General features: G+C 38.4%; 1 protein-coding gene and 1 long non-coding RNA gene across 3 annotated transcripts in view; one reads left to right on the forward strand and one right to left on the reverse strand.

Annotated features, from left to right (window-relative positions):
- The window catches only part of KCNT2 (potassium sodium-activated channel subfamily T member 2), a 281538-nt gene that overhangs the window by 128709 nt on the left and 125612 nt on the right, over positions 1–27217 (forward strand). For both annotated transcript variants that reach the window (XM_042463483.1, XM_042463482.1), the window contains exons 4-9: positions 906–962; positions 2681–2729; positions 11551–11610; positions 15722–15796; positions 17881–17964; positions 20209–20303. In XM_042463483.1, the coding sequence (XP_042319417.1) occupies positions 906–962; positions 2681–2729; positions 11551–11610; positions 15722–15796; positions 17881–17964; positions 20209–20303 (420 nt within the window). The remainder of the gene's footprint in view (positions 1–905; positions 963–2680; positions 2730–11550; positions 11611–15721; positions 15797–17880; positions 17965–20208; positions 20304–27217) is intronic.
- Positions 176–26550, reverse strand: LOC121928578. Its single transcript, XR_006103523.1, has 4 exons — positions 26530–26550; positions 23328–23392; positions 1853–1921; positions 176–305 (listed from the first exon to the last, which is right to left on the reverse strand). It is a non-coding gene; the product is annotated as an uncharacterized LOC121928578 (long non-coding RNA).

Below are 27217 nucleotides of genomic sequence, written 5' to 3' on the forward strand. Positions count from 1 at the left end.
TAAAATGTGCCACAGGCTTTTATGAACTTCATTATTGCTACTAGTTTAGTAATACTAACTAGTACTACCAGTACTACAGATATTTGCATTATGTGAAATCTTACACAATGACTTCCCAAACATAAGAGTGCGACTCCATTTCTGGTTCACTTTATTTTATTATTTTATTTTAATTGGACAACCCTTCCCTGAGTTAGAAGCAGAGTTTGCATGTTTTCTGACATATCCTTTTGTGCAAACTTGTAATGGTGTACTTCACGTACATTCTGCATTGTTTCATATTTTTCCCATTTGCTCTTCCTTTCCTAAACATAAGGAAAGACAAAATGTAGTACTAGCAGTAGTACAGCCTCCCAGCCCACAGAAACCTCATTTGGTAACCTATTTGGATTATGAAATTTGGCCCTAGACATTCAAGCATATTTTCAGAAAGCATGAGGATAACTCAGATTCTTAAAATGAGAGATGAAAGTCTCAAGATGGTCATTATTATTATTTTTAGTCTATTACATGTTTTACTTTTTTGTGGAATTATGCAATACAAAGAATCTTGTCTAAATGTTTAAAATACTTTGTTTTAGTTTACTGAACCACTGCTTTTTTATTTTAAAATTAAATTATAACACATATAATATTCAATCTACAAACTGCCCCATTCACCTTTTTGTTTGCTTTTGTGTTGACCTTCTATCAGTCCCATTCATTTATAGCTGCTCGCCTTTCTCCAACAAGACATTATTGAACTGTTCTGTATAATATTTTGTGACCATTTAAAAAGTGTTGTTACAGCAACACAATTATCTTGTCTGTTTTTTTTCTCTCCCTCTCTTTCAATAATACAATTTTGCTGTGCTATTATGCTTTTTTCTAAATGAAAATGGATTTTACGTTGGTATGTCTGGTAGCAAGGAATTAATCCGGGAATGTTCCAGTCAAAACAACACTACTTCAAAGATAGATTGGTAAGTTTAAAATTGTGTATATAATGAGATGTTTGAACTTTCAATGTTATTGTGTACATTTCTTAAAGAATATATATACAATACTGATGTAAGTGAGTTCTGTGCTTCTGCAAGGTGGAAAGTTAGGTGATAGCTCTGGTGATCTTGGGAAAATATAGCAGGTCGAGTGGGGGAAATATCCCTCTTTGCCTGATTGACAATGTGTCTGACCTTGTCAAATTGTTCTAGATTATGAACTAGAAAGAAAACTATTCACCTCCATCTGTGGTTATACTGAAATCAAGCCATGTTCTCACAGGCTGATTTACATCTTATGAAATCTCACATGAGAAGTGTGGCTGCATTCCCCCAGTTTTTGAAATTCAAAAGCAGTTTGCCCTGGCTTTCCTATTCTCTTTCAATTATGCCAAAAAAGAAGGGCCAGCTTCATTTTTTAGAATAAGATTCAGGACACTGAAAAGATCCTCATTTGTTCTGAATCTCATCAGAACTATAAGAATGCACCATTATGGCTAAACCAGAAATGTGTAAATACTGCTATACTGTAGTGATGATGTTTCATGTGGGGAATGTTTAAACTGCTGTGTTGTTGTTGTTGTTGTTGCTGTTGCTGTTAGCTGCCTTCAAGTCAACTTCAACTCATGGTTACCCTGTGGATGAGAGATCTCCAAGACTCCCTGTCCTTTAACTCTCTGCTCAGGTCTTGCGGGCACAGGCCTGTGGTCACTTTGACAGTGTCTAACCATCTGTCAAATTTTTGTAAAAAACATTTAGCATCCTGATTGCTCAGGGACCTATGCAGCTAAAATAAGTGCTCTTCACACAGACTGGGCATGTAGGGCCACATCTCTGGCTCCATCCTGAAGCAGAACCTCTTTCCTTGCCTTCACCTTTATTTGTTAGCTTTGGACATTGGCAAAGGAAAGACCATGTTCATAAGATTTCCATGCTTTGTAGGCCTAAAAAAGAGAGAGAGAGAGAGAGAGAGAGAGATTGAGTCCTTAATGCATGGAATGCTTATAGGTGCAAAAAGGTTAGTATTTTCAGTTCAGTGTCTGTGACAAAAGGTTGCGGCGCACTTGTGATGTCATCAGGATGCTGCATCCTGACTCTGCCCTCACACTGGCCTTTCAGGATGGCCTGTAAAGGCCCTAAATTCAATCCAAAATGATAGTCAGCTGTTGATGTGCTCTGAGATGAAAGAAAAGTATGAAGCTGCACACAATGCATATGATAAGCCATGACCCTGAATTAACAAGACCTGAATAGGTCTGCCGATAACAGGGTGAATCGAAGGGCTTATTCATAGGATCGTTGTAAGTTGAAATGGACTTGCTGAGAATTAACATGAAGAAGGGCCCTAAGAAGTATGGCTTTTCATATCATTGCAATATCAGGGATGGGGATAGCTTTCATTTATTGAACTAGCAAGCTAGTTCCTTTATTGTTGGTTTCTATACCATTTTTATAGCACAAACTGAAATATTCTGGATATATTTAAATGCTGGGGGAGGGATCTTTTTTTACACTGTTAGCTAGGAAGCCATCAGGAGGCACAGTAGTTTTCTTAATTGGTCTCCTCAGCCAGCATTTCTTTGACCTTTAAAACAGGGTCAGATTTATTTGGCTTTCTGAACAGAATGTTGAAAAGACAGAACAGCGTTTTTTGGGAAATGCATTCATTTTTTTAATTTTTATTTTTTGCTATAATTTCACAGGTCGCCTATTATTTGGGTAAATAGAAGCTTACCTTTATGGGGACTACAGGTAATGTATCATTAAATTTTTTAATATTTCTTGTAGATGTTTCTTAGTAATGGTACAAAACAAATAGCAGATCCTTAAATAGTGAGCCAAAATTTATTTTAAACACTGAAACTGGAATCCTACATGCACTAGCCTCATTGATCTGGAAGCGAACTATTCCCGAGTATACCTGCATACTACAGTCAGCCCTCCTTATCCATGGATTTTTTATCCACAGATTCAAGCATCCATGACTTGAAAATATTCCAACCTAAGTATACATTCCCTATAGCAAACCTTGATTTTCTATTTTATATAAGGAACACCATTTTGCTATGCCATTATATTTAATGGGACATTAGCATCCATTGATTTTGTTATTCATGGGGGCTCCTGAAACCAAACCCCAGTGGATAGCAAGGACCCACAGTATTCATCTCTAAGGCTGGTATCCAAGGTGGCCCATGAAAATTGGAGATGTATGCTGCTTTGAAAGCAAACAACTTATTAGCTGATGATGTATCTGAGCCTAAAGGAACTATTTTCTGTCTGATTTTGGAAGCTAAGCAGGATCAACCCTGGTTAGTATTTGGATAGGAGACTGATAACAAATACTAGGTACTGGGCACTAACTTGCAGAAGAAGGAACTGAGAAAACTATCTCTGAGTATTTCTTGTCTAAGAAAAGCCTATGAAATTCATGGGGCATCATGCCATAAATCAACAGGTGACTTGAAGGCACATATACACACATTTAAGGCTTAGTAATTGTACTGTTAACTGAAGTCACTAGAATTATGCAGAAAAAGCCCCATTCTATGCACAGAGCTCTGCATGTGGCCCTTTGGATCCAAGCCGAAGTGATTGCAATGTGCTTTAGTACACTTAAGCTGAGCATGAAATTAGAACTGAAAAATTGCAGCTTGGCTTTTTTTAAAAAAATGTAGAATAAGTTTAGAATTGTATTTTATTGAAGGTTCTCTCCTCTTTGCTCGAAAGAAGAGCAAATTGCTCACTCAACAATGCTAATTTACTTTTGATTGGCCTTCATGCTGCCCTCCAATTATACACTCCTCTTAGGTGAAAAAGGGAGACTAATGTGTGAATCAGGCATTGATTGGGAGAGCTCAACCTCCTCTGAAAGGAGGAAGCAGCTCTTTTTCTCCATTTCCCTTGAAGAAATGATTTCCTGAATAGTGGACAAGTGACTGAAGACAGAGAAATGTGCTTTTAACAACAGCATCTTTATGATGAGTTTGAAGTGTGTATATTAGTTGCTGTTGGGCTACAGTGTCCCATATAAGATGCACATTTTCATCATTAAACCTCTTAACACTTGTGACAATTTGGAGAAAATACAGTTATTAAGAGAGTAGCTAAAAAGATAGTGCCCCCATTCCTTCCATTTCTTTTGTTTATTTGATCGATTCATATTAATGGGGCACTAATGGCAAGATAAGGAAATGCAAAACATTCTTAGTGGGTTTATATAACATGTCTGTGTGCATTGACATGAACTCCATGGGTTGTTAATGATATGTTGCTAATGATATGCTTGGAAGCATATGCTGTCACCCAACACCACTTTAAACAGAAACTTGTGACTAACTTTATATCTTAATTTTATTTATTAAATTATTCTTTTTGAGTTTGTTGTTGAATACCTATATTTTAAAAAATATTTCTCTTTTAGATTTTATAAACAAATACCAGTGTAGGAAGCTGATTTGAGTTTAATGACTGTAGAAGGCACACTCATCATATTAGATACATGAAAATATGACAGATGTTACTTCTTTAAACAGATGATTTGAGGGGATGTGTAGTTTAGGGAATTAATTTTTCAGGAATTAGTTTCTGAAGGAAGCAAAAGTAATTTTGGCAATTTTCTTCCCACTATTAAAAAAATCTTCAAAAAGTGTGCAGTTTGCAAAGACTCTTCATAGTTTGCATGGGATCTTTTTGTGCAGAAAAAAACCCCTATTCTTGTGGTTCCACTAGTATCCTCTGCCTTTTTCCAAGCTTTCAGTTTCTCCATCTCCTACTTTTATTATGCTACAGCTTTGACCATTACTGTGGGTCTACAATATCTGCTGGTTTGGTTCCAGGACATCCCCCGCCCCCGGTGGATACCAAAATCCATGGATGCTCAAGTCCCTTTATATACAGGGTATCCCTTATATACATTGGCAAAATCAAGGTTTGCTTTTGGGATTTTTTATTTATTTGTTTATTTTGGAATATTTTCAAGCCATGAATGCAGAATCAGTAGATATGGAGGGCCAACTATACTATGCTTTTCTGAGAGAATAATTTTGGACTAAATAAATATATTTGGCTAATTCTTGCCAACATGTGAAATAAGCTATGTAGCATACAGTTTTTTTTCCATGTTCATAATATATTTGAAGTGGTGCTCCTGCCCATCTTTCTCTCTCTGACTATTTATGGGAGACCACATTTGGGGATTGGTCTCCCAGTATAACCCTCTTTCATCTTCAGCTTAGGCCTGGTACATACTGGCACTTTGAGCCAGCCTGGGACCGATTTTAGGGCTCCATAGGGCTGGGTGCCATACACACACAGCCCTACTTTTAGCGCCTGTGTGCCATCTTGCTGCACCCATGTCCACACAGAGCATGCGATGATGATGCACGGGCATCCAAGTGCCCAAACAGCGCTTGTTGGAAGCATCGTCGTCATGGCGCACAAGTGCCATTATGATGCCCTTAAAAAGAAGCCGCCTAGAGTGGCTCCTTTTTAGGGAGTGCATCAGTGCCACACCATGTGGCTGGCACAGCACTGATGAGGGGCAAAAACGGGCAGCATGAAGCCACCCATCTGTATCTCCCCTTAGTTGAAATGCTAAAGCAACTCTGTGCTATGCTGAGCTGCAGGAAAAGGCCTGGTGAACTTGTTTGCCCTTCTCCCTTCATTGGATAGCAATGGCAGCATCTCTGGTTGTGAGCTTTGGTCTCAGAAGCCAGTCGTTGTGGAGCCCATTTTCCATAACAAAACAAACCCTTTCCCATGAAATTTCATAGGGCTGCAGGTAGAGAAAACAAAGTTTTGGGCATTTAGAATTGAAAGATCTTTGTTACTAAAAGGGATAATTTATTCCTGCCAAATGAGTAGGTACAGCATATGGTTCACTTCAAGCAGAACCTGTGCTGGATATTTGAACCCAGCAATTGAACTTTTCTTTGAAATGCTGTTGTTATTTCTCTGCTGTCATAACTACTAATATCTATGCTGGATCTTGATTATGCAATTGTTCAGGATGTTGAGCTTTCATTAGCAAGAGACATTTTGTTTTAAAATTAGAAATTCTCATGCTAATCTCATTCAAGATTCCAGACTTGATGATGATCAGTTTTTGCACACAGAATATCCTGTAGTTATTGAATATATGCAGTTATTTTAAGTCACTTAGTTCTTTTTATAGTGGGTTTGAAATTGGCAGGGGGTTTACTGGTTGGAGCTGACTGAAGCAAATTAATCTGGGAAATGTATTTATAGACTTTGAAAAGAGCCAGTTCCTCTGAGTATGAGGAGTCAAAACACGCATATTCAAGAACTTAGTTCAACCAGGGATTTTGTTCTTTGTTAAATATGTTCTCGAAGGAAGCAATGAGTAGATTTAACAATTTTATTCCTGCTGTGAGAAAGTCTTTGAAAAATGCAGTTTTTGAAGACTGATTTCAGTTTAGGACATGGAAAACTCTTAGCTGATTTATTTATTTATTCATGTGGGGGGATGCTGTGGCACAGAAAATAGCATTTCCTGCACAGAAAATAGTATTTGTGTGCTGAAATATTATTTTCCCCACAGAAAATGATATTTGCTCCACAAAAAATGCTATAGTTTTGGACTTAGTCAAACCTCTTTTTCCCCCCAGGGATACAATGGTTATTTGAAAATATGTGTTAAACATGATGATGATGATGATGATGATGATGATGATGATGATGATGATATATTGAGAAACCCTTATGAGTAGAAACCTGGGCTGAAGATAATATTTGCATGCATTTATTTTGTGCAGAAAATGGCATTTTTTTCTGCAGGAAATAAAATTGTATTCACATAAATTTTATTTTCTATACAAAAAAAAAAGTTGTTCCTGCATAGAAAATTCTGTTTTCTGCTAAAAGCAACCATGTGTAAATTTTGCATTTGAAAAGTATGTTGTGATACTGGGCAATCCTTCCCGTTATTTAAACCTTCTTCCTAGGTAATAAAAAGTCAAGTGAGGTGGAGTAGTTCAATTACATTTTAATGAGGCTCACCATCACAGGTGATGAGATAACAATGAGATATACAGTTGGGCAGAAGTAGGAACCTTCAAGGTGCTTCTCTGCAGAGGTCACAAAGGTCTAAGAAGCTTCACAGTGCAGAAAGTTTTAACAAAAGGAACAGCTGGAGTGAGAAGTTCCAGTTTGGGAAGGCTGGGTGAAGCTGGCAATGGAATCCAGACTCTCAGCTACTCCATGAATATCGAAGGCTACAAATTCCATCTGAGTTGTGAATTTGTTCTTTTTGTGTGCCTTCAAGTAATTCCCCACTTATGGTGACCCTAAAGTGAACCTATTATGGGGCTTTCTTGGCAAGTTTTGTTCAGAGGAGCTTCAGTCTTGTGTTCCCTTGAGGCTGAGTGCATATGACTTGTCCAAGTCACCCAATAGGTTCCATGACTGAGCTGGGAATCTCCAGAGTCATACTCCAGCACTGAAACCACTGCACCATTCTGGCTGTCAAGCTGCATGTATAATAGGAGAATGTATTAGCTAGTTGCTTCCGATTTCTGGTTGCTTTTCCTAATTTGTCTACAATGGTCTAATCTGTCTGTAACTGCATTTTTTAATCTGTGCTCTATTGCTATAAGATTCCTTATTTAGAATAAAACCTTTTCCTTTAAAAAGTACTCAGTCTCTCTGATGCTCCACTGTCACATGCCTTGGCTCAGGCTAACCTTCCCATGGTTGGAGGAGGGAAGGAAGTGACTCTGCAGCAGTAATGATGGAAAGTGCCAGTGGAATCCTAGCAAAGTTTGCTAGACAGGGAGGATTCAAATTAATGGATGGTAGTGTTGAATTCATATAGGATAGGTGCTCTCTAAAGGTCCCATTCTGCTCTGCAGGAGCAAGAAGAGGGGACTTCCTGATATTTTAAAGACACTTTAATTGTGGAAAGCTAATACCATTAATTTTAGCAGAACTTTCATCTATTTTTAGTGAAGATTCAATGCAAACTTGATAGGAAGCTGTTGTGGCCATGTACACATCACTGAGGAGAAGCACATTAACACCTTGTGCACACACATACACATAGAAAACAAAAAAGGATATGGAATTTTATAACACCAATATATGATGAACAAACCACAGAGTTTAGAAAGATAAGTCCAGGGATGCTGCTAAAGGCAAGAAACACACTGATTCCCTGTCAGAATCAATACACATACTTCCTGTATTACAGCCACCATGTAAAGGTCATGGATTTTATTTTTATTTTATTTTTTAAAAAAGATTCTGCATAGTTATTGAGCATGGTGAGTTTATTCATGTGTACTGCACAAAATGTGGAAAATAAGCCTATCAGTGTTTTGTTAGCTTCTGAACACTGGTTGCTAAGGTCAAACAACAGTGGGGAGCTCTTTCTGTAATTGTCTGTTTATGAGGGTGTTCCCACTAGGGGAAACCCCGCGTTCTGAATCGAATCCTTTAGGTAGCGTTCCCATTAGGATCCGGTTTAAATCTAGAACGGTTCTAGAGCACCCCGGAATCGTTCCCACTAGAAATCGAATCCTGAAACGGGATAAAAATTAAATCCGTGTTTTCCTCATTTAACGCGTGTTAAAAAAACACTAGGGTCCGACCTACCTTTTTCCCATGATTCGAGTTAGGAACCGGAGTATTTAGATGAGAACGATATCATTTGAATCGGGCTAGAAGGATGGGAGGAGCTGACTGCGATGGGGGCTGTCATTGGGGGAGTTGCCCTTTCTGTCCCCTTCCGTCGTGACTGTCGCCATTTTTGCTTCCCTCACCCCTTTATTCGCTGTGGTCTTTCAATAAGAGATAAGGATTATTTTTATTTTTTATTTTAATGGTTTACAGGCGCTTAATCTCTTCAGCGCTTTAAGAGCCTGAAGTCCCGGCTGCTCCAGCGCCTGCATCTGCAAAGGACTACAAGGCTTCTCCCGGTGGATTGCAACCTCCCCTCTGTGTGGGGAGAGCCCATTTCTAACGGAGGAGAGGCAGGAAGGGAAGGCTCCTCTCAAAGAGGCATTCCCTGCCCGCTTGGGCTCTGATCTCTCCCAGGCAGGGAAGGGAAGGCTCCTTGCGAGGAGGCATCTGATCTCGCCCAGACAGGGAAGGGCTCTGATCAATGGGGGGGGGGAATAGAGCCTTTCTCCCTCTCTTTCTCAAACGGAATCTGCCTTCTCCTCCAACCCTGGAAAGAGAATCTTTGGGAAGAGTGCTCCCTCCCTGCTTTGCCAGAAGCCTCCCCCATTCATCTGTGGGCTCTGTGAAGGGTTTCTCCCTGGCTGTCTTGGGAGACATGAAGAAAACCTATCCCATAGTTCCTCTGGAAAGAGCTTGGGGTTCCTACTAATAAATTCGCTTTGCCAGAAGCTTCCCCCATTCATCTGTGGGCTCTGTCAAGGGATTCTCCCTGGCTGTCTTGGGAGACATGAAGAAAACCTATCCCATAGTTCCTCTGGAAAGAGCTTGGGTTTCCTACTAAATTCGGAGGGAAAATGTATATAAGGCTGACAGCGCCCTGGAAAACCTATCCCATAGTTCCTCTGGAGAGAGCTTTGGTTTCCTATTAAATTCGCATTGCCAGCAGCCTCCTTCATTGATCTCTGTGGGCTCTCTGAAGGGATTCTCCCTGGCTGTCTTGGGAGACATGAAGAAAACCTATCCCATAGTTCCTCTGGAAAGAGCTTGGGTTTCCTACTAAATTCGGAGGGAAAATGTATATAAGGCTGACAGCGCTTATGACGTTTGATCGTTTAAGCGCCTTGATTGGTTCATTTAAAAAAAAACCCGCCAAAAATACATCATTTCACAAACGGTCAATGAAATGGAAATGATGTCGATAGATAAATCGCTTCCAAATAATCCGGGTTAACGTTACGTCATTCTGACGTACTATTGATTGACAACTCCAAATAAGGTATGGAGGAGAAGAGTCGCTTTATTTTAACACCGATTTCATGCCAAGTGAGAACGCTTAATGAACGCTTGCAAGTAAAAAATTCGATTTAAATAAGCAGATGGGAACGATGAATAAAGCGATTCTGAAAGCGGGATAACAACAGTGTTATTTTAATTCGATTTTATTAAAAACGTTTTATTTTAATTCGTATCAAATCCTAAGTGGGAACACCCCCTATGGGTATCTGGAAGAATTTGGCTGGCCAAATTTGGCAACAAATGCCGTATTCAACTGCCAAAAAAGAAAAATCAAATAAAAATATGGGCCAAGAAAAAAAATACTCTTATGCCCACATCAATTATGGGGTGTGGGGGCAATAACCATAGAAAGATGTAATGTCTGTGAAATTGTTCACATTCCTTATGGGTTACAGCTGGCATAGCTTTGGCATAAGATAGACCCTGGCTCCCATCTTTAGTTAATTTGACTCTTGGCTAATTTCCCATCCCAGTTTGACTGCTGAATACCATGTTGTGAGTGCTGGGCTTACACAATGTCAGGACCCACTAATCATGTGGGATCCTCTTGTCACCTTAGTGTGTCATTTATGTGAACAAGCTAGGTTCAAGCCTTAAACTTAAACCCAGAATCCCTAATCCCCCCCAATTCTTGATAAGCAAGGCTGAACAAATACTTGTCTCAAATGGTATCTAACCTCTATGCTTCCTATTCCTCCAACCCAAATGTCATAGTGTATAACAGTCTTATTCTGTGTGTGTGGGTTATAATTTTATAATGGAGCTAGGGGAAGTAGATAGTATATAGGCAATGGCATAAACTACTTGTGGGTCTCAAAAAGGAAACTGTATCCCCTCAGGGCTTCTTCCAAGATAATAGGGATCAACCAGCATTGCTGGTTAGTACAGGGTGGCTTCTGGCTTCCTGTATAACTGTTCAGCATTCTAGGACCACTGAAGGCAGAAAACTGTGGGTCAAAGAAGACGATGCAAAAGGTCCATTCTGGGACCACACTGCTGCCGCTCACTCAAGACTGTGGCAGCTGCATGCACCCAGCCTTGATCTGGATCTCTGCAGCAGTCTTGAACTGGGCACCAAAAAGGAGTGGTATTTGGGGGTGGTTCTTTCAGAAAGAGCCGTCCCCGGGATGGCTTCCAGCTCCATTTGGGGCATGTGTCTTCTGAATGCCACATCCCCAATGCAGTCCAATAATGGCCTCTTTAGGCCATCTGTTTGAGGTCAGAGTAAAGGCCATCTATGGTTTAGGGAGCATAAGTCCATAATCTATCTGCAACATCAACACACATCCTGTTGTCTATAATGTTTCATGGATTCAAGCTTTATCTCTGATTTATCTGCACTCTTTCTTCATGATTAGAGGAAAGACATCCATATAACGCAAGTCAGCCAACACAGAACTGTCACATGTGAAACAGTTCCCTGGGTGGAGTATTCATAGTACAGATATATTTCAAAGTGTGTTTTTGATAGCAGCTGAATTATGCCTTGAGGTCCAGATATTAAAGTTTTATTTAAAAATAAAGATATTTTCTCTAGTTATAGTATTGATTACCTTTCAATATTCTACATGTTTTTATTTAATTTTTGCTAATGCAAACATTGCGTAGTATTTTTACAAATGTATTACTTCTTTAGGTGTCAGTGGCATCGATAAGTTTGTTGGAAACTACGCTCCTGAGTTATCTCAGTTATAAAGTAAGTATTTATAGACATATTATTTCAGATCCACTTTTCATAGGGAAGCATTTATCTCCAGGAAGCTGTCTTTTTACTGAGACAAATCAGTTTTCAAATAGGTTTATTAACTACACCTAGAGGTTGTTACACAAAATGTTTTCTCAATTATCTGAGCTTCTTGTGGATTCTATGATTGTCATTCATATTTCTTCTTTTTCCAACATTGCCCATCAACCCATTTCATATCACTTGAACAAATACCTTCTCACTAATTATCTCTTGTATTCTTTGTTCTATCAGTGTACTGCAGCCTGTTTCAATGTGCTACTCTAGCCATTTATTTATTTCCTGCCTTTCTCTCAATACATGACCCAAAGAGGCTTAGAATCAAAACAAAATAGCTAAAATGATATATAATACAAAAGCGTTTTAAAAGCATTTAACAACCAATCCAAATAAAACATCAGTTTAAAACAATTAAAATTCGCTCAACAAATTTTACAAAATACAGTAGACTCGTTGAACAAACTTCCGACCAAATCAGTTAAAAATTGAAGACCTGTTTAAATAAGAAGCAACAAGAGAATAGGGAGGGTGTCGAACATAGGAGCAGCCACTAAGGTCCCAAACAGACAGGCCAAAATTACTACAGCAGGACTGCTGTGGAGCCGTTTGTGCCAGGGCTTCACTAGTTGCACGCACCGAGCCCCAATCTGAGCTGCCATCGTGGTCCTGAACTGGGCCACTGAAAACAAGTGGATTTTTCTGCTCCTTTTTGGCCTGGTTCTTTTGGGAAGATGTGACACTGCCATGGTTTCCAGCCACGTTTGGGGCATGCATCATCTAAACCCGTGATGACAAACCTATGGCACGCATGCCATGGGCAGTGAGGGAGAATGTGGAAGAGGCACCCGCGTGCCCATTCCACCTCCTCCCTGCCATATTCGGGCCTCCGCTGTCTCTTTGAGTCTCTCATTATGCTCTGAACACAGCCGGAAACCACATCATTTGGTCTCTCTGTTTCAGGCCTATGAAGACTTTGTCTTGTGTTCTCATTAAATGAGTTTGTGAGTGTGAAGGGACTGAGAGAAAGCTCTCCTTGTTGAATATAAGACTTGGATAGGCTCATATGGGAACATATGGGCATTCAGGTAGACTGGACCTAAACTGTAAAGATCATAAGCAATACTTTTAATTGTGCCTGGAAATTGATTATTACCCTGTGAACTTCAGCAAGAGAATTATTTAGGGCCAATTCAGACCGTGAAAATAATCCAAGATGATTCTGGATTGAATCTTTGTTGTTCACATGCATTTTGAATGCATCTGATTTGGGGAGGGGAGGCTATCAAAACCCCCACTTAACCTGGTATAATTGATTCCTGAGGTTTTTTTTTAAAGATTTGTATCATCAACACTGGGAATAATCAATGCAATGGACTTGGGATAAACCGGGATAAACTGTATTTTGAATACATTTGCATTGTCGACTCCATCTTTAATTGAGTGCTGGCATTTATGACCAAACTACCAGAGTTGTGCACAGATGTGGTTTGATAATGTGAATAACAAGCCCAGAATGCATGAGACACAAAAAATCTGATGTCTGAAAGACCCCATAGTTGCTATAGGAATGATAGTAGTAGCACTCCTCTGCGATGCTATTCTGATCATTATGGAACTGCCTGCTTCAGATATAATGCAGTATGTTCCCTTGCAATGAAATAAATGTACAACTTGATATATGTCTGATAAATCTCAAGATAAGATTTCCTCAGGCATTGTGCACCATATGTGCATGTGTGTGTGTATGTATGTTTGTGTGTACAATATGAATTCCCAAATAAGATTATATGTATTTGATGAACAGTGTGTGTTTTATGCAAATCTCTATTAGTATAGTATGATACAAAGTGCTAGCCTGCCAGTCAGCTTGTATTGTTATAAAAGAAAGATGTTACAGTGCAAAAATTTTAAGTGGACTGCATGATGACTACAATTAAATGTGCAATAATAGTTGAACACTGTAGCACAGTAAAGCCCCACATTAGACTTTTTTAAAAAAGCAGTTATCTTTGCAACTTTATCAACTAATGTTGTGAAGGAGTCGTTCTTTTTGTGCAAACAATGGCTGTGATGTGTTATGTGGATTTTGACACGAGTGGGAGTTTACTTTAGCTGTAAGTTTTCTGCAGTTGTGGTGAAGATAGTGTCTGTTTGCCATGTTTCCTAAGAATGGGGGGGGGGGGAGATGTGTGCCAAAGAGCTCTGACTCGTGGCCTCTCCATTCAGACAAGCCCCATTCCTTTTACCCAAAGTGGGGATCTGTTTTGCAACATGCTGTCTTCATAACTGCTCCTCTCCACAGTTCCTTTCAATGCTATTGCTGCTCCATCTCCCTACCTGTAACAATCAGTTCCCTCCCCATTGCTCTAGGCCCTCCATCTTGTAGTTTTTCTCTGAAGAAACTTTGGAGTGGGACAACACAAAATATGAAGTGCTCTACAAGGCAGGGTTCGAATTCCTGCTTGGACATAGAACCCCACTGGGTGACGTTAGGGGAGTCACACTCTATCAGCCTCAGAATGGCAATGGCAAACCCCCTCTGAAGAACCCCAACTGTGATAGGTTTGCCTTACAGTCACCATAAGTTGGAGATGAGTTGAAGGCACAACAGCAGCAGCAGCATCAACAACAGCAGCAAAATAATCTGTTGCTGTTGTAGTCCATTGTATTTTGTGGTTCTTCTTTCCAGAATAATATTCTTGAGAGAGAAAATATATAATACAACAGGTTAATATGTACAATATGAGTTAGCTTAAAGGAGCATCTCTGCTCTTCAAAAAGAAACAGAAAGCTTTGCCTCCTCAAGGAGGAGCGTGTATATGAACATCTGTGAGAGAGATGGTATGGCAGGGGAGGAATGTGTCTGTGTGTGGGTCATTGAATGGGAAAAGCGATGTGTGTGTTCAAATTTTGGAAAAGTGGGGAAAGGGAGAGCTGGTCTCATCCACTGCTCATCCTGGGGGTTCTGGTCATGCCCATTGCTGGCCTGCACTACACCCAGTTAATTTCAGTCATGACTGCATAAGTGTGCATCTACATTGTAGAAATAATGCAGTTTATGCCATTTAAAGTGCTATTGCCCCGTCCTATGGAATCCTGGCATTTGTAGTTTTACAAGCCTACTCTGCCAAAGAGTGCTCATGCCTCAGACAACTACAAATTACAGGTTTCTGTAGGATGGAGCCATGGCAGTTAAAGTGGTGTCATACTGCATTATTGATACCATGTAGATTTGCCCTAAGAAAACCTCAAGATGATTGAACCCATTAAAAATAATACGCCCATGTCAAATTTTGTAATTTCTTAAAGCTGGTTAGTGCAGAAAACCTAAACCATCAACATATAACTGATTGATTCCTAAAAAAAATTTCACTGCAGATTTCCATTTTCAGGAAGGGTCTTCGTCAATCACAGCACTACTCAACATTTCAGATATTTAACACATATATGGAAGAGTGTGATCACAACACAAAACTCTACCCTCTTCATTTGTTCATAGATATCCACAGTGCTCTATATTGTGAGGTCACAGTTGTGTATATGTTCCTACACTCTTAATTTGCACATATGTTCAAAAGGTACATAGCTCTTCCTATGCTACATAGCCTTCCTATGGTAACACGAGAGAATTCAGTTATCGGCACGAGCTTTCCATAAATTGTATGGTGACAGAAATATTATGAGTTTTGACAAGTCTGTTTAAGAAGAAGCATTGAAATATCAACACATAGTGGAACTGTGTCTGTGAGCTCCTGTCCTCTATGAAACTGGGTATTCAATATGGCTGTCAAATATACAGTTGTAGCTGCAAAAGCATAACTCATATATGCAAATGTCAGGGTGTGTTTTACATGGAGTTCCATGAAGTGGGCTCACTCTCACACTAGCAGACCTTTCTTCTGAAAAGAAGTTTGACATGAGCAGATAAAATATCCTGTTTGTATGACAAGGAAAATGACTATTTCAAGATATGTAATATATTAGTGTAATTTTACAGTTTGTTACTGTGTGTCACAATGTACAAAATTAACTGCTGTTAGTACTTTATTTTGGTTTTTGAAAGGGAAACATATGGGAACAAGTCGTGCGGATTCCTTTCCTACTGGAAATTATCAATGCTATTCCTTTCATCATTACAGTAAGTATCTGTATTTCTCTTTCCCTAGAGGCAAAGACTATTGAAGTTCCCTGATAAGTTATTTTGCATAGGAAAAGAAAAGATTAAGTTCCAAGAAAAGGATTATATTTTCTGTTTTTGTATTGATTTATCTTACATCTAGAAGCTTGAAGATGTTTTGCGCAACTAAATTTATCAACGATGTTTGAGCTAGTGAGAGTTGCAGTTAGCCCTCCATATCCGTGGATTCAACCATCACAGCTTTAAAATATATATTTTTTAAAAATACTAAAAAGCAAACCTTGATGTTGCCACTTTAGATAAGAGATGCCATTTTACTATACCGTTGTATATAAAGAGACTTGAACATCCATGGATTTCGGTATCCACTTGGGGTCCTGGAACCAAACCCCAGCAGATATCAGGGTTCCACTTTAGATTTATTTAGTGAAGTTAAGAATGTATGATTTGAGGATATATTAGACCTGTTAATGTCTTTTTTCTTTCTCATTTAAACATTCACTTCACTCTTTCTCTCTCTCTTGATCTCTCTTGCACAAAGAGAGTTGTAGCATTTATTATATTGTTAGTTCAGGTTGTGAATATATAAACAGGGTTTCCTCCACCACCACCCATATAGTACCGCATCTAGGGGCCTTGGATACTTCCCAATTTTAGCACTATGATTCCCCTTTAATTGCCATTGCAACATCCTATATAATCCTGGAATTTGCAGTTGCGGGAGAGGCATTTAGAATTCTCTACTGCATAACTCTACCATCTTACCAAACTGCAAATTCCAGGATTCCATAAGATGCTTCCATGGTCAATTACAATGAAATCATAGTGGTATATTTCTGCAGTGTAAAAGGATCAGAGTATCAATGGCTTGTTAGGACAACTTGTTTTTTTACATTCCTCCCCCCCCCCAAAAAAAAAAAGACTAAGAGAAGACTCCAGTCTTGTTGTTTATAGCTGAGATAGCTTGGTATAGCATAGGGCTGGAGGACCTACAAATGCCTAGGGAATTTCTGGGTTCTGTGGCCAACCTCTGGCAGAGTTGTGTTAGAGGACCTAGAGATTCCTAGACAGAACATATGAGTCAAAACCACAAATAATCAAAACAGCAAAAGTGAAAGCTGCAAATGTGGAGGGCCAGCTGCATTCACATGAGGCAACAGGCTTTTTAGTTTAATTGAATTTGGCAGAAGGAGAGGTACCCATCATAACAAATTCCTTAAAATTCCAACAACCTGATTTACTAAAGGATATTCTTAACTTCAGCATTACTTGGGGAACCTAGTGAGTTACAGCAAATTGCTAGAAAAACTGAACGACTTACTAACTTGAGCAAATAACTGATGAGTTAATTCCAAGATCTGAATCAGACAACTCAGCTACTCAGTTCTGCAACCTCAAACACTGCTGTAGAGACAGTTCTTATACCTAAAATACTGGAACTCATTGGGGGCAGGAAATATTTGAGATTAAGCACTCAGTGGATGTTCTACCTGGATGAAGGCTGGAATCAGAAGAACTAAGGCTGCAAGTATTAACCTATACATGCAGGATAATCTTATGTGTTATTTCAGAGGCAACATTCACTTCATTGATTGTATTTTGGTTACAATCTTGTTCTGAAGTAAAAACTGAGAAGAAAGTAGATAAAATATCAGAGTTTTCCCAGCTTATTTGTGTTTTTCTTACCTATTTCATTGCTACCTGTGTTGTCTATCAGGGAATCATTGAAGCTTGAAATGTGATCCTTAAAAAATGAAACTGCTTTTTGCTACTCATTGGGTGTACATCCTATTACAGTAGACTAACTGTATCAATGGGCTAATAATCTCACACTTTCAACCACCCATGGATCATGATGCCCCATATTATTCAATGGTGATGCATGCAAATCTGGACATGTACATGTTGCTGGCTATTGAATAGTACGGTGCTTGAGCATCCATGTTTTTCCTATCTGTGGGGAGGTTGCAACTGAACCCCAATGGATGGAAGGCTCCATGGGATACATTTGTCACTGACAAAAGAAATTTACAGAATGTGTTTGTTGTTGTTGTTGTTTTCCTTTTATTTGTATTTTCTTTCAGATTTTCTGGCCTACCTTAAGAAATTTATTTATTCCAGTATTTTTAAATTGCTGGCTTGCCAAACATGCTTTGGAGAATATGATTGTAAGTATGGCAAAATATGTATTTCATAATTGATTAATGGCTGGGGGGAGGCTGGCGGACTTCTTCTTTTTCCCTCTGTATCAATCAAAGCACAAAGAAAGCCAGTTTGGTCTGCAGTTCACATCAACCATGATATTTACATCCAAGTCTCTGTAGTACAATTGAAAGTCTGTAAGCTTAGTGGGCAATAATCCAAATCCTTTAGTTTAATTGTTTTTTTAATTGTCTTTCAAATGTCAAAGTTGTTTTAGTGTTAGCAGTTCCAACCTTCTGTTTTGCTTCCCTGTAGTCTAGTTACTTTTAGTACTGAGGAATCCAAATGCATTGTCTTATGTTTATAATAAAACCACTGGTCCATTGTGAATCCATTTGGCTCTCTTCTTCTTCTTTTTTTCTGGCTCTAGAAAGCCAGAGCTGAGTATTCTTTGAAATCCAAGTTTAGCAAATGTCAATTATGTTTGGCTCCTTTACCATGCTGGTATGCAGACCATAAAAAACATTATGGGGACACGGCCAAAGAGCAGCTCTGCTTCACTTATTTTAGACTAGCACATTTGGCTCTGGGGTCTGCATCCGCCAGGCGTATTTAAGAATGAGTCTAAGCATGTGTGACAAAAAGTACCAGGCTTGGAATAATCATACTGCTAACTGAATTTCTTGGTCTTATACCTTGAGTATTGTGTAAATTTCAGGCTGTATATAATGAAGTGGAAGATTAGAAATCTAGACATTGGAGGTTGTAGAATGACTAGTGGGTCCTAAACATTAACCCAAGAGAGTTTAAGTGCTCCAGTTGAATAATCAGCTCACTGGATGCTCATTGATTAGTTTCCACTCTGTATCTGTGAAATGGAAATAATAGTGTTTTCTTGTGTCAACATCCATGCATGGATAACCTCCTAGATTGACTTTTTAATGTGTTTGCTGGGTGTCTGGCTATCAGAATGTATCTGGATGTTCCTCAGCTGTTCCCCAACCTTCTGTGACCCCTTGATATGGTGAGTCTTTGGAGGAGAGGGGAGAAATAATGTAGTTCCTTCTGCTATGCTACATATCCCTAATGAAGGATCTTTATTTGAGCAATGGCCTCTCATTGGGACTGGGACTTTGGCCAGGATTCTCTTTGTCAGTGTTTTCCAAGTACTATTTATGTGTTATTTCAGTCTCTAATGCAGAACACTTTAAAAAAGCTTGCATTATTCTCACTGTAGCCCAGCTATAGTGGCTGCCTCTCTTTCCTGCTCATCTCATTCTAAGAGTCTAATTATTATCATATAGCTGTATATGGTCTGAGCGCTTTTTAAAAATCTTCAGGACTTCTTGTATACATTTATGTAGCTAGGTAAAATTTGGTAGCCCCTCCTATTTCCAGATTCAAGGAGCAGTTTTTCCTGGTGATGCTCATTTGTTTAGGAAGGTCTGTGTAGCACCTTCCTTGGCCAGGTCTGTTGTGAGCAAAAAAACAAATCAAACTGCAATTCTGTTCATCACAGATGTCAATCCCATTGAATCCAAAATGAGAGTCAGGTAAGAATGCATAGACAGTAGCCTAAGACTTATTATTTTAGAAGGCTTCTCATTGTTCAGTACTACTGTGTTACATTTCAAAATGTTACATGCTCACTTCAACATTACCTTAATTTGATTTAGTGTTTATTGGAATTTGTTGTATTAAACATATATTTTAGAAGTCATTTTTACAAGTTTTTCTAGAGGTTCTTTGTGCTTCTTTGTTTTCAATTTTTGCTTTACCTTTTTTGTAACACTTCAGTGGAACACTCTAAATTGCTTTAAAGGTTTGAATATATTGGGAAAGCATGGGAAAGGATGGTATATAAATTTTTAAAAGAAAATGGTGTAGTATAGTGGTTTGAGTGTTGTACTAGGACACTGGGAGACCAGGGTCAGAATCCCTGATCAGCTGTGGAAATCCATTGGGTGACCTTCATCAAGTCCCGCTCCTAAGCCTCAGAGGAAGGTAAAGGTAGAATCCCTCTGAACAAATTCTGCCAAGAAACCCCTATGATATTCTTGCTTTGGGGTCACCATAAGTCAAAAATGACTTAAAGGCACACAACAAGATAGATAAATACAAGGACTCTATCATACAACTCATATATTTGTATATAATATGCGAGCAAAAATGATGGAGGAGGAAGTATGATAGTTTTCGTAGTAAAGGAATGTGTAATATATAAATCATATTTGAACATTATGCATTTTTCCTATTTCTCTAAAATCTAGAATGATCTCCATAGAGCAATCCAACGTACACAGTCTGCGATGTTTAACCAAGTTCTGATTTTAATATCTACATTGTTGTGTCTGATCTTTACATGGTAAGTAGTACATAGTGCTGTCATTATGACCTGAATGATGGTGTTTCAAGCAAAACTTCTAATTACATGTCATTTTAGGATATGCTTGGTGGTGAAACACTGTTTATTGTAAGAAGACATTTGCATGCTTATAGGAAAGGGATATTAAATCTTGTCCACTTTAAGAAGTGCCACAGTTAATGTAAAAATGCTCCTTTAATTGTGGGGTAAATAAAACTGACTGTTTGCACAGATCATAGTGTACTAGAGATTGCTTATTCAAGGAACTTGCAGATGGGCCAGAACCAAGTGAGGCCCTTGTAATATGTTTTTTGTACATCTTCAACACTGGAGTTGAGCTAAATGTAACAAATATTCATAGAGGGGAGTATTGTCAGCTGCTTGAAGGAGTGAAAAAACATTGCAAATAAAGTTGTAAAATAGGCATTTTGATGGTTTGAAACTTTGGCCTGTTACAGACAGCCAAAATAAAGCTGCTTCAAGTCACTTTGGAGGTATGGTATTTCAATGATGCATGAGTCCTAAGAGTCTGGAAACTTCACCAAAGCTTCACTCCACTCCTTAGGACTGGAGCGTGGCTTTGGTGCGGCCTTTGGACTCTTAGGATGCATGTATCATTGAAATACCATACCTCCAAAGTGACTCGAAGCAGCTTTATTTTGGCTGTCTGTAACAGGCCTTTATTTCCCACATGCAACCACAAACAAAACCCAAAAGGTGTGACTTGAGAAGCCAGTCCTGAAACACTTTTTGCTTCCTGTGATTGTTACACTGTGTTATTTTATATTATGTCTTCCAAGTTAGGTTTTTTTTTTTAAATCCCTGTGTTCCAGTACAAACTGTTGCACAGAGGTAGCACCTGGACACTCTGTGCAACTGTCATTCACTTTCTGAAGTGCTGCCTTGAGTGCTGTTGGATGAGCTTGTGCTTTCATATTTGCTGGGGTCTGGTTCTCTCTTTCCATTCTACTATTGCACTAAAGTAGCTGATGTAATACAAAAGTTTGAGTCCCCTTCTCTTTAATGCTTGGTTGGCTGTGGAAAACAAAATTATTTGAAAGCAAGACAGAGTCTGTGACTGACAAGGAGGATAGTGCTGCTTGGAAGGGAACATTATGTTCAGGTGCAGCCTGCATTTTTTTTTCTAACTGACAGAAAAGGAAGAAGAAAATGGCAAGTTGACCTACAGCAATTATTGCTGCCTTATTGCTGCCTTCACCATGTGCAAATTCTGGTTTATTATGCCCCATTTTATTCTGCCTTTGTTCTGACCCTTATAGAGGGGTGGAGTGAGGGGAAGAGACTAAATAGGAACAGAATTACTCAATGCCACAATTGCTAACTAAGGAAATGCAGTCTGTAAAAGCCTATAATATTAATTGAGTTTATATTCAGTTTGCTTTAAAACAGTGTTGATTTTCCATTTGTTTCTGTTCCTGCTACCATGGATTTTCCAAGAATTATCCTTCTGTCTTTAGATAACTATCAGCAAATATTGCTATTTAAAACCTCTATTCTGATATACTGATATTTGCTTGTTGTAAAACAATCACATAAGAATCTTCATGAAAACATATCTGTCATTTTTCACTTCAGCCTAAGCACACTTATTGGTGGTGGTAGGCGTACTGTTGCAATATGATGTTGGTCTGAAAGATCAGGGGACATGCTGTCAACATGGATATAGCAGACTGGAATTGCAATCCAGATACTACTTGGCTACACCATAATTTGTGCTCCACAGACAAATCAGTTATGCCACCTGGACTCTTAAGTTACACTCTGATGCAGGGATCCTAACCAGGTAACTTAGAAATATCATTTACAGATGAATATTCAGCATTCTAGACAAGTTCATAGGTTCAGCATTAGGGGCCATATTCTGTGCCCTGCCATGCATTTGTTTGCAATTGCTTATAAAGATAGTCAGATATCCATTCATGTATACACATATAATACAAATATGAACACTCCCAAATGTCTGGAAGAAGTTCCTATGACCAGGAAGGAAGCTGTCTGGAGACATTCTTATGACCAGAAAATGGGGAACCCATGCAATCACAGGCATTCCTTATATTATTTCAGTGTTAGTATCTGATGAAAACTGAGAGGGCATATGTGGAAATTAAATACTCTTTCTGTTTCCTATGCCCTTATAAATTGTTCCTGGTATTGGATGACTCTTTGAATATGATACAGTGGGAGGACAGATTTTGGGGTGAGCTAGTGTGAACAGAGTGGAATTCAAAATTCAAATCGTAGTCCATTGTTGTCAGATGTACAATCAGAAAATCACTGGTACTTTCTCCTTTAATTTTATCGGGGGTATTTAATCAGCTTCTTCACATTAGCCAGAATGCAAGGACAAGGCAAGCCAAGGCACAAATAGGATGACATATCAACCTAAATTCCAAACCAGTGTGTTCGGTTAGCAGTGAAGAGACTGGCATTAGCACATGGAAAAACAATTCTGAAAGTGGGACAGGTTATTTATTTATATCTTTCTTTATATAAGGATTTATATCACACCTTTCTCCCACAATGGGGTTACATATATATATTTAATGATGTAAACATTTTGAACATTTTAGCTAGCTTCAGACTGAGGAGAAATGATTTGTGTTTGTTTTGTTATTGTTTTTCTTTATCCTTTACTTTAGCATCTAGAAATGTTATCTGTTCTTGTGGGAAAGAAGCAATTTATTAGAGCATATCTAAAAATACCACATCTTCTGTCATTTGTCTTGACAAAAGTAGTATATGACACTCTTTTTCTAGTATTACTGCTTCCATGTTGGCAAAATTGCAGAAATATAAAGGGAAATTGTATTCTGTTTCCATTAATCATTGGCTAGACAATCAGGTAAACTGCATTTCAGAATAGATTTTTGGTAGAAGTGACAGACAGAATTCAATATGTGTCTGTGGTTTCCTGGTAAAGCAGCAGGGCATCCAGTCAGAATGTCATCCTGTGGTTTAGAAAAACAACCTATACAGAGTGAAAAGAAACAACATAATACTTACAGGAATATCAAGACAGCAGCTTTGATTTCAACTGACTCTTTTCCCTGGCTGCATCGTGAATAACTCTAACAAAAAATAGTATAAGGCTAGAGCTTTGCTCTTTAATGACATTACATCTTGATTTTGGTATATAGCTGCAGGTACATATTTACAGTGCTTCCCTGATAGTCCAAGGCTGTGAATTAGGAAGTTGTGTCAGTAGTTCAGGATCTTTATGTTGTCCATATAGGACACTGCTTTGCAAAAATTGTTTAGGATTTATTGATCATCATTTCATACCTGATTCATGCATGAAGCAAGTGGGAGTAAAGTAGGTGTTGTTGCCCTGTGGTTGCTTTCCATTTTGCTCTGATCATGTATAAAGTGGGAAGATCATGTGGAACATTGGTAGTGCCAGCCCCAAACTAAAGGAGTTGCTATCATGGGAATTTTCCATGTGATGCGCTCCTCCCATGTGATTATTTCATGTTCTATGCTACCAAGGAAGCTTAACATATTACCTCTTGAGTAACACATTAATGTATCTTTAGAAGCCCACACCTCATGATTCAAAACACTTGCAGTGCATGTATATATTCTATTCCCCTGCTGAGTGGTCTAAGCCACCTTCAGAGCAAAACAGGAGGAGATGGTAGCAGTTAGTAATGAGATACTGGAAGATAAAAACATCTGTTGCTGAGCATATATCAATGGGACAGATATAATTTTTCTTATATTGGGCAATGCATTATGTCATATTAAGTGCAGTATTTTCTTTTCAGTGTGTATTTTTCTGTGCTTGCCCTGATGCACACAAACTCATTATATTACTAAGAGTTATTCCACTTCCATTATAGAACATAATTGTGTTCAGTATTAGAGTTTTGCTAAATGATCATTAAGTTGTCTTATTTACTCTGGAAATAATACTGCTTGATTTTCTCTTGTTCCTATCACTGTCATATTTATGTTCTTATAGCAATATTTTGTTTCCTGGCTTTCATGGAAACGGTACTCAAAGAAGCTCGAGTATTCTGTTGCCGTCGTCAGTACTTTATTCAAGTAGTACTCTATCACTGCATGAACAATTATCCCAGAGTTCAAAAAGAAAACGAACACCAAATAAACACGTCCTAACCATCCATATATATATATGTCCTTGAGTCAACCTCAACTCATAGCGGCCTTGTGTATGAGACACCTCAAGATAAGCTGTCCTCCACTGCTCTGCTTACGCCTTGTGGATTCATGCTTGGGAGTGGGACCTCCCTCATTGAGTGTATCTATGTGACATGTGGCCTTCCTCTCTTTCTACTACCCTAAACCTTTCCTAGCATTATTGTCCAGTGAGGTGCGTCTTCTTATGATGAGGTCAAATCATGACAGCCTCCATTTGATCATCTTGGTTTCTAGGAATATTTCAGGCTTGATCTGTTCAAGGACCATTTGTTTGTCTTTCTGACTGCCCATAGTAACCTCAGCACTCTTCTCCAGCACCACATCTCAAATGAGTTAGTATTCTTCTTATCTACTTTTTTCACTGTCCTGATCTCACATCTGGACATGGTGATGGACAATTCAGTTGCATATCTTTACACTTTAGGATCTTACCACTTCTTTCCTAGATGTCCTCCCCATTCCTAGTCTGGTTCTGATACCTTGTTTGTAATCTCCATTCTGACCTCCCCCACACCTATTACTTAAGCTTCCCCACATTTTACTTAAGCACATCTATGTGGAGTGTAAAAATATATTGGATTCAGAGGCCATCACAAGGCCACATTCTTTCATTTTTTGGATTTTATATACATAAACGATATATACAATATAAGCTGTATATACAAATTTTGCATCTTAAAAATCTCTTGAGAAAAGACATTGTTATTTATTTATTTATTTATTTATTTATTTGGTCTGTATCAAGAATAGTGCTTGTACAGTATTCTAGACTGGGTTCACAAAAATTGAATTGCTTTTAATACCCATTATTTTATATCTTTTTTTGGAATTTTGTCACTTAATTTGAAACTGTGGCTCTAATTTATACAGACACTTGAAAGCTGAGGTTACATGCCTAGCTAGTAATCCTGGTCTCTTTCTAGTGATATGCAGAAGCACTTGGGACATCTTTTTCTAAGAGTAGCTGGAATTCTGCATGTTTTAAAGCAAAGTAGGGACCATTGACCATGCTGTCATGGGAGGAAATATATGGAGACACACTAGTAAAATTGTTTAGAAAGTAATAATACTGTGTGAGAGAAAGCCTGTTGACAGAATTTATCAAAGTAAAACATAAAATAAAGTTCACACTTCAAGAAGCAGTTCCTTGTGGCCACCAAATGGATCAGAATTTTTTCACGACAGCTGCATCTGACTTAAGTTCACTGGCTTAAAGTACAGTTGTTTCTATAGCATATTGTATGCCTCCTGGTATTGCAAGAAAGCAAAAAGAAGACTCTAATGGACACCTTTTTATTAATGAGCACAAGTGTCTACTTCCTTGTAGATCTCATTTCAGCTTCAGAGGAAATTTTTATTAAAGGGAGGAGGCAGGGGGAGATTGTAGTCTGAGTTAAACTATTTCAGGAAGAGCCCAAAAGCTCCACTGGGCACAATTAGGCACCTTTCAGTCTCATTCTTTTTAATGGAAGATTTTGCAAGTATGTGCAAAAAATGTTTCTTGAAATAAGTGGGACATTAAAATCCTTAACCTGCCAGATCAAGCTCAGCAACTGAGCTTCCTCTTCCATCCAGTTTTCTTTTCTTCTTTTTTAAAGTTAGCTTCATGACTTTTACTGATTGTATTATATTATATGCATAAAAAGTATACTTCTGAAAATGACATTGTGTGGCTTTTGAGGCTGAGGCCAGCCAGCATTTTGTTTGGTCACCAAATTTTCAGAAGTGTTGGCAATATCTCACAGAATTGGCAATTAGCATTTTGTCTGCTTTGCTTTCTGGCATTTACGGTGGAAAATAAGTCGACTGTTTCTCTCTGTGTGTATATATAACTTGCTGAAACAATTTGTGAGTTACTGTGGGTTTTGCAGTCAGCTAGCCTGTTTATTTTATTCTGAAGTGTTTCTTAAAGGTTTCATCCTGAGCCTATGTGGTATTCCCTTGGCTACTCCAAACAGAAATTGAAGTAGAGAAAAGATCATTTATAATACAGAAATTTATTTGTTTTAGGAGAGCATTTAGAGGGAAAGGAGTATTGTTTTACCTGTTGCCTTTCATACCTCCCTCTGTTAAACTTGAAGAGCCTTTTAGTAGCTAGGAAACACTACCCCGTTTTTATTCCGTTCTTGTGCAATCCTATTTGCTAATGAAATAGTAGTAGCATAAGTCAACATAGTTACAATTTGTTTCAACAAATATTTATGTTCTAGTGGCCTGGTTAACCTTGTTGCTTATCAGATTGCTCTGCAGTTTCCAGAAGTCATGTGGCTTTAATGTTAAAGGTCCTTTTAACCATTAATCTGGAATAAAACTTTTTGAATATAACCATGCTGAAATTTCAAGGATTTTGCAGTATAAAGTGATTTAAGTCATCTTTGTAATTGAATGTCATTGTTATGCTATGAAATTGATGTAGGTTGACATATATGTGAAGTCTTTGCATTGGACAAAATAGGCATGATTGAAATTTCGAATATATATAGAGAACTATTGTAAGATTTACATTTTTGAAGGAGGTCTTTTTGAACTTAGTGGAAGGGAGATTTAAACGCTCAGATAAAATACATTACCAGCACTGTTAAATGTAAAATTCTCAGTGTTGATGCTTTTGTGTTTCTCCTACATTATTTATTTATTTATTTAGGTATTTATATCCCGCCCTTCAGCCCTAATGGCTCTCAGAGCGGCTTACAATATTATTCCGTTCCCATCAATTGTTTGCATCAGTTTCC

The sequence above is a fragment of the Sceloporus undulatus genome, chromosome 4 (genome assembly GCF_019175285.1).
Source record: "Sceloporus undulatus isolate JIND9_A2432 ecotype Alabama chromosome 4, SceUnd_v1.1, whole genome shotgun sequence".
Taxonomy (NCBI): domain Eukaryota; kingdom Metazoa; phylum Chordata; class Lepidosauria; order Squamata; family Phrynosomatidae; genus Sceloporus; species Sceloporus undulatus.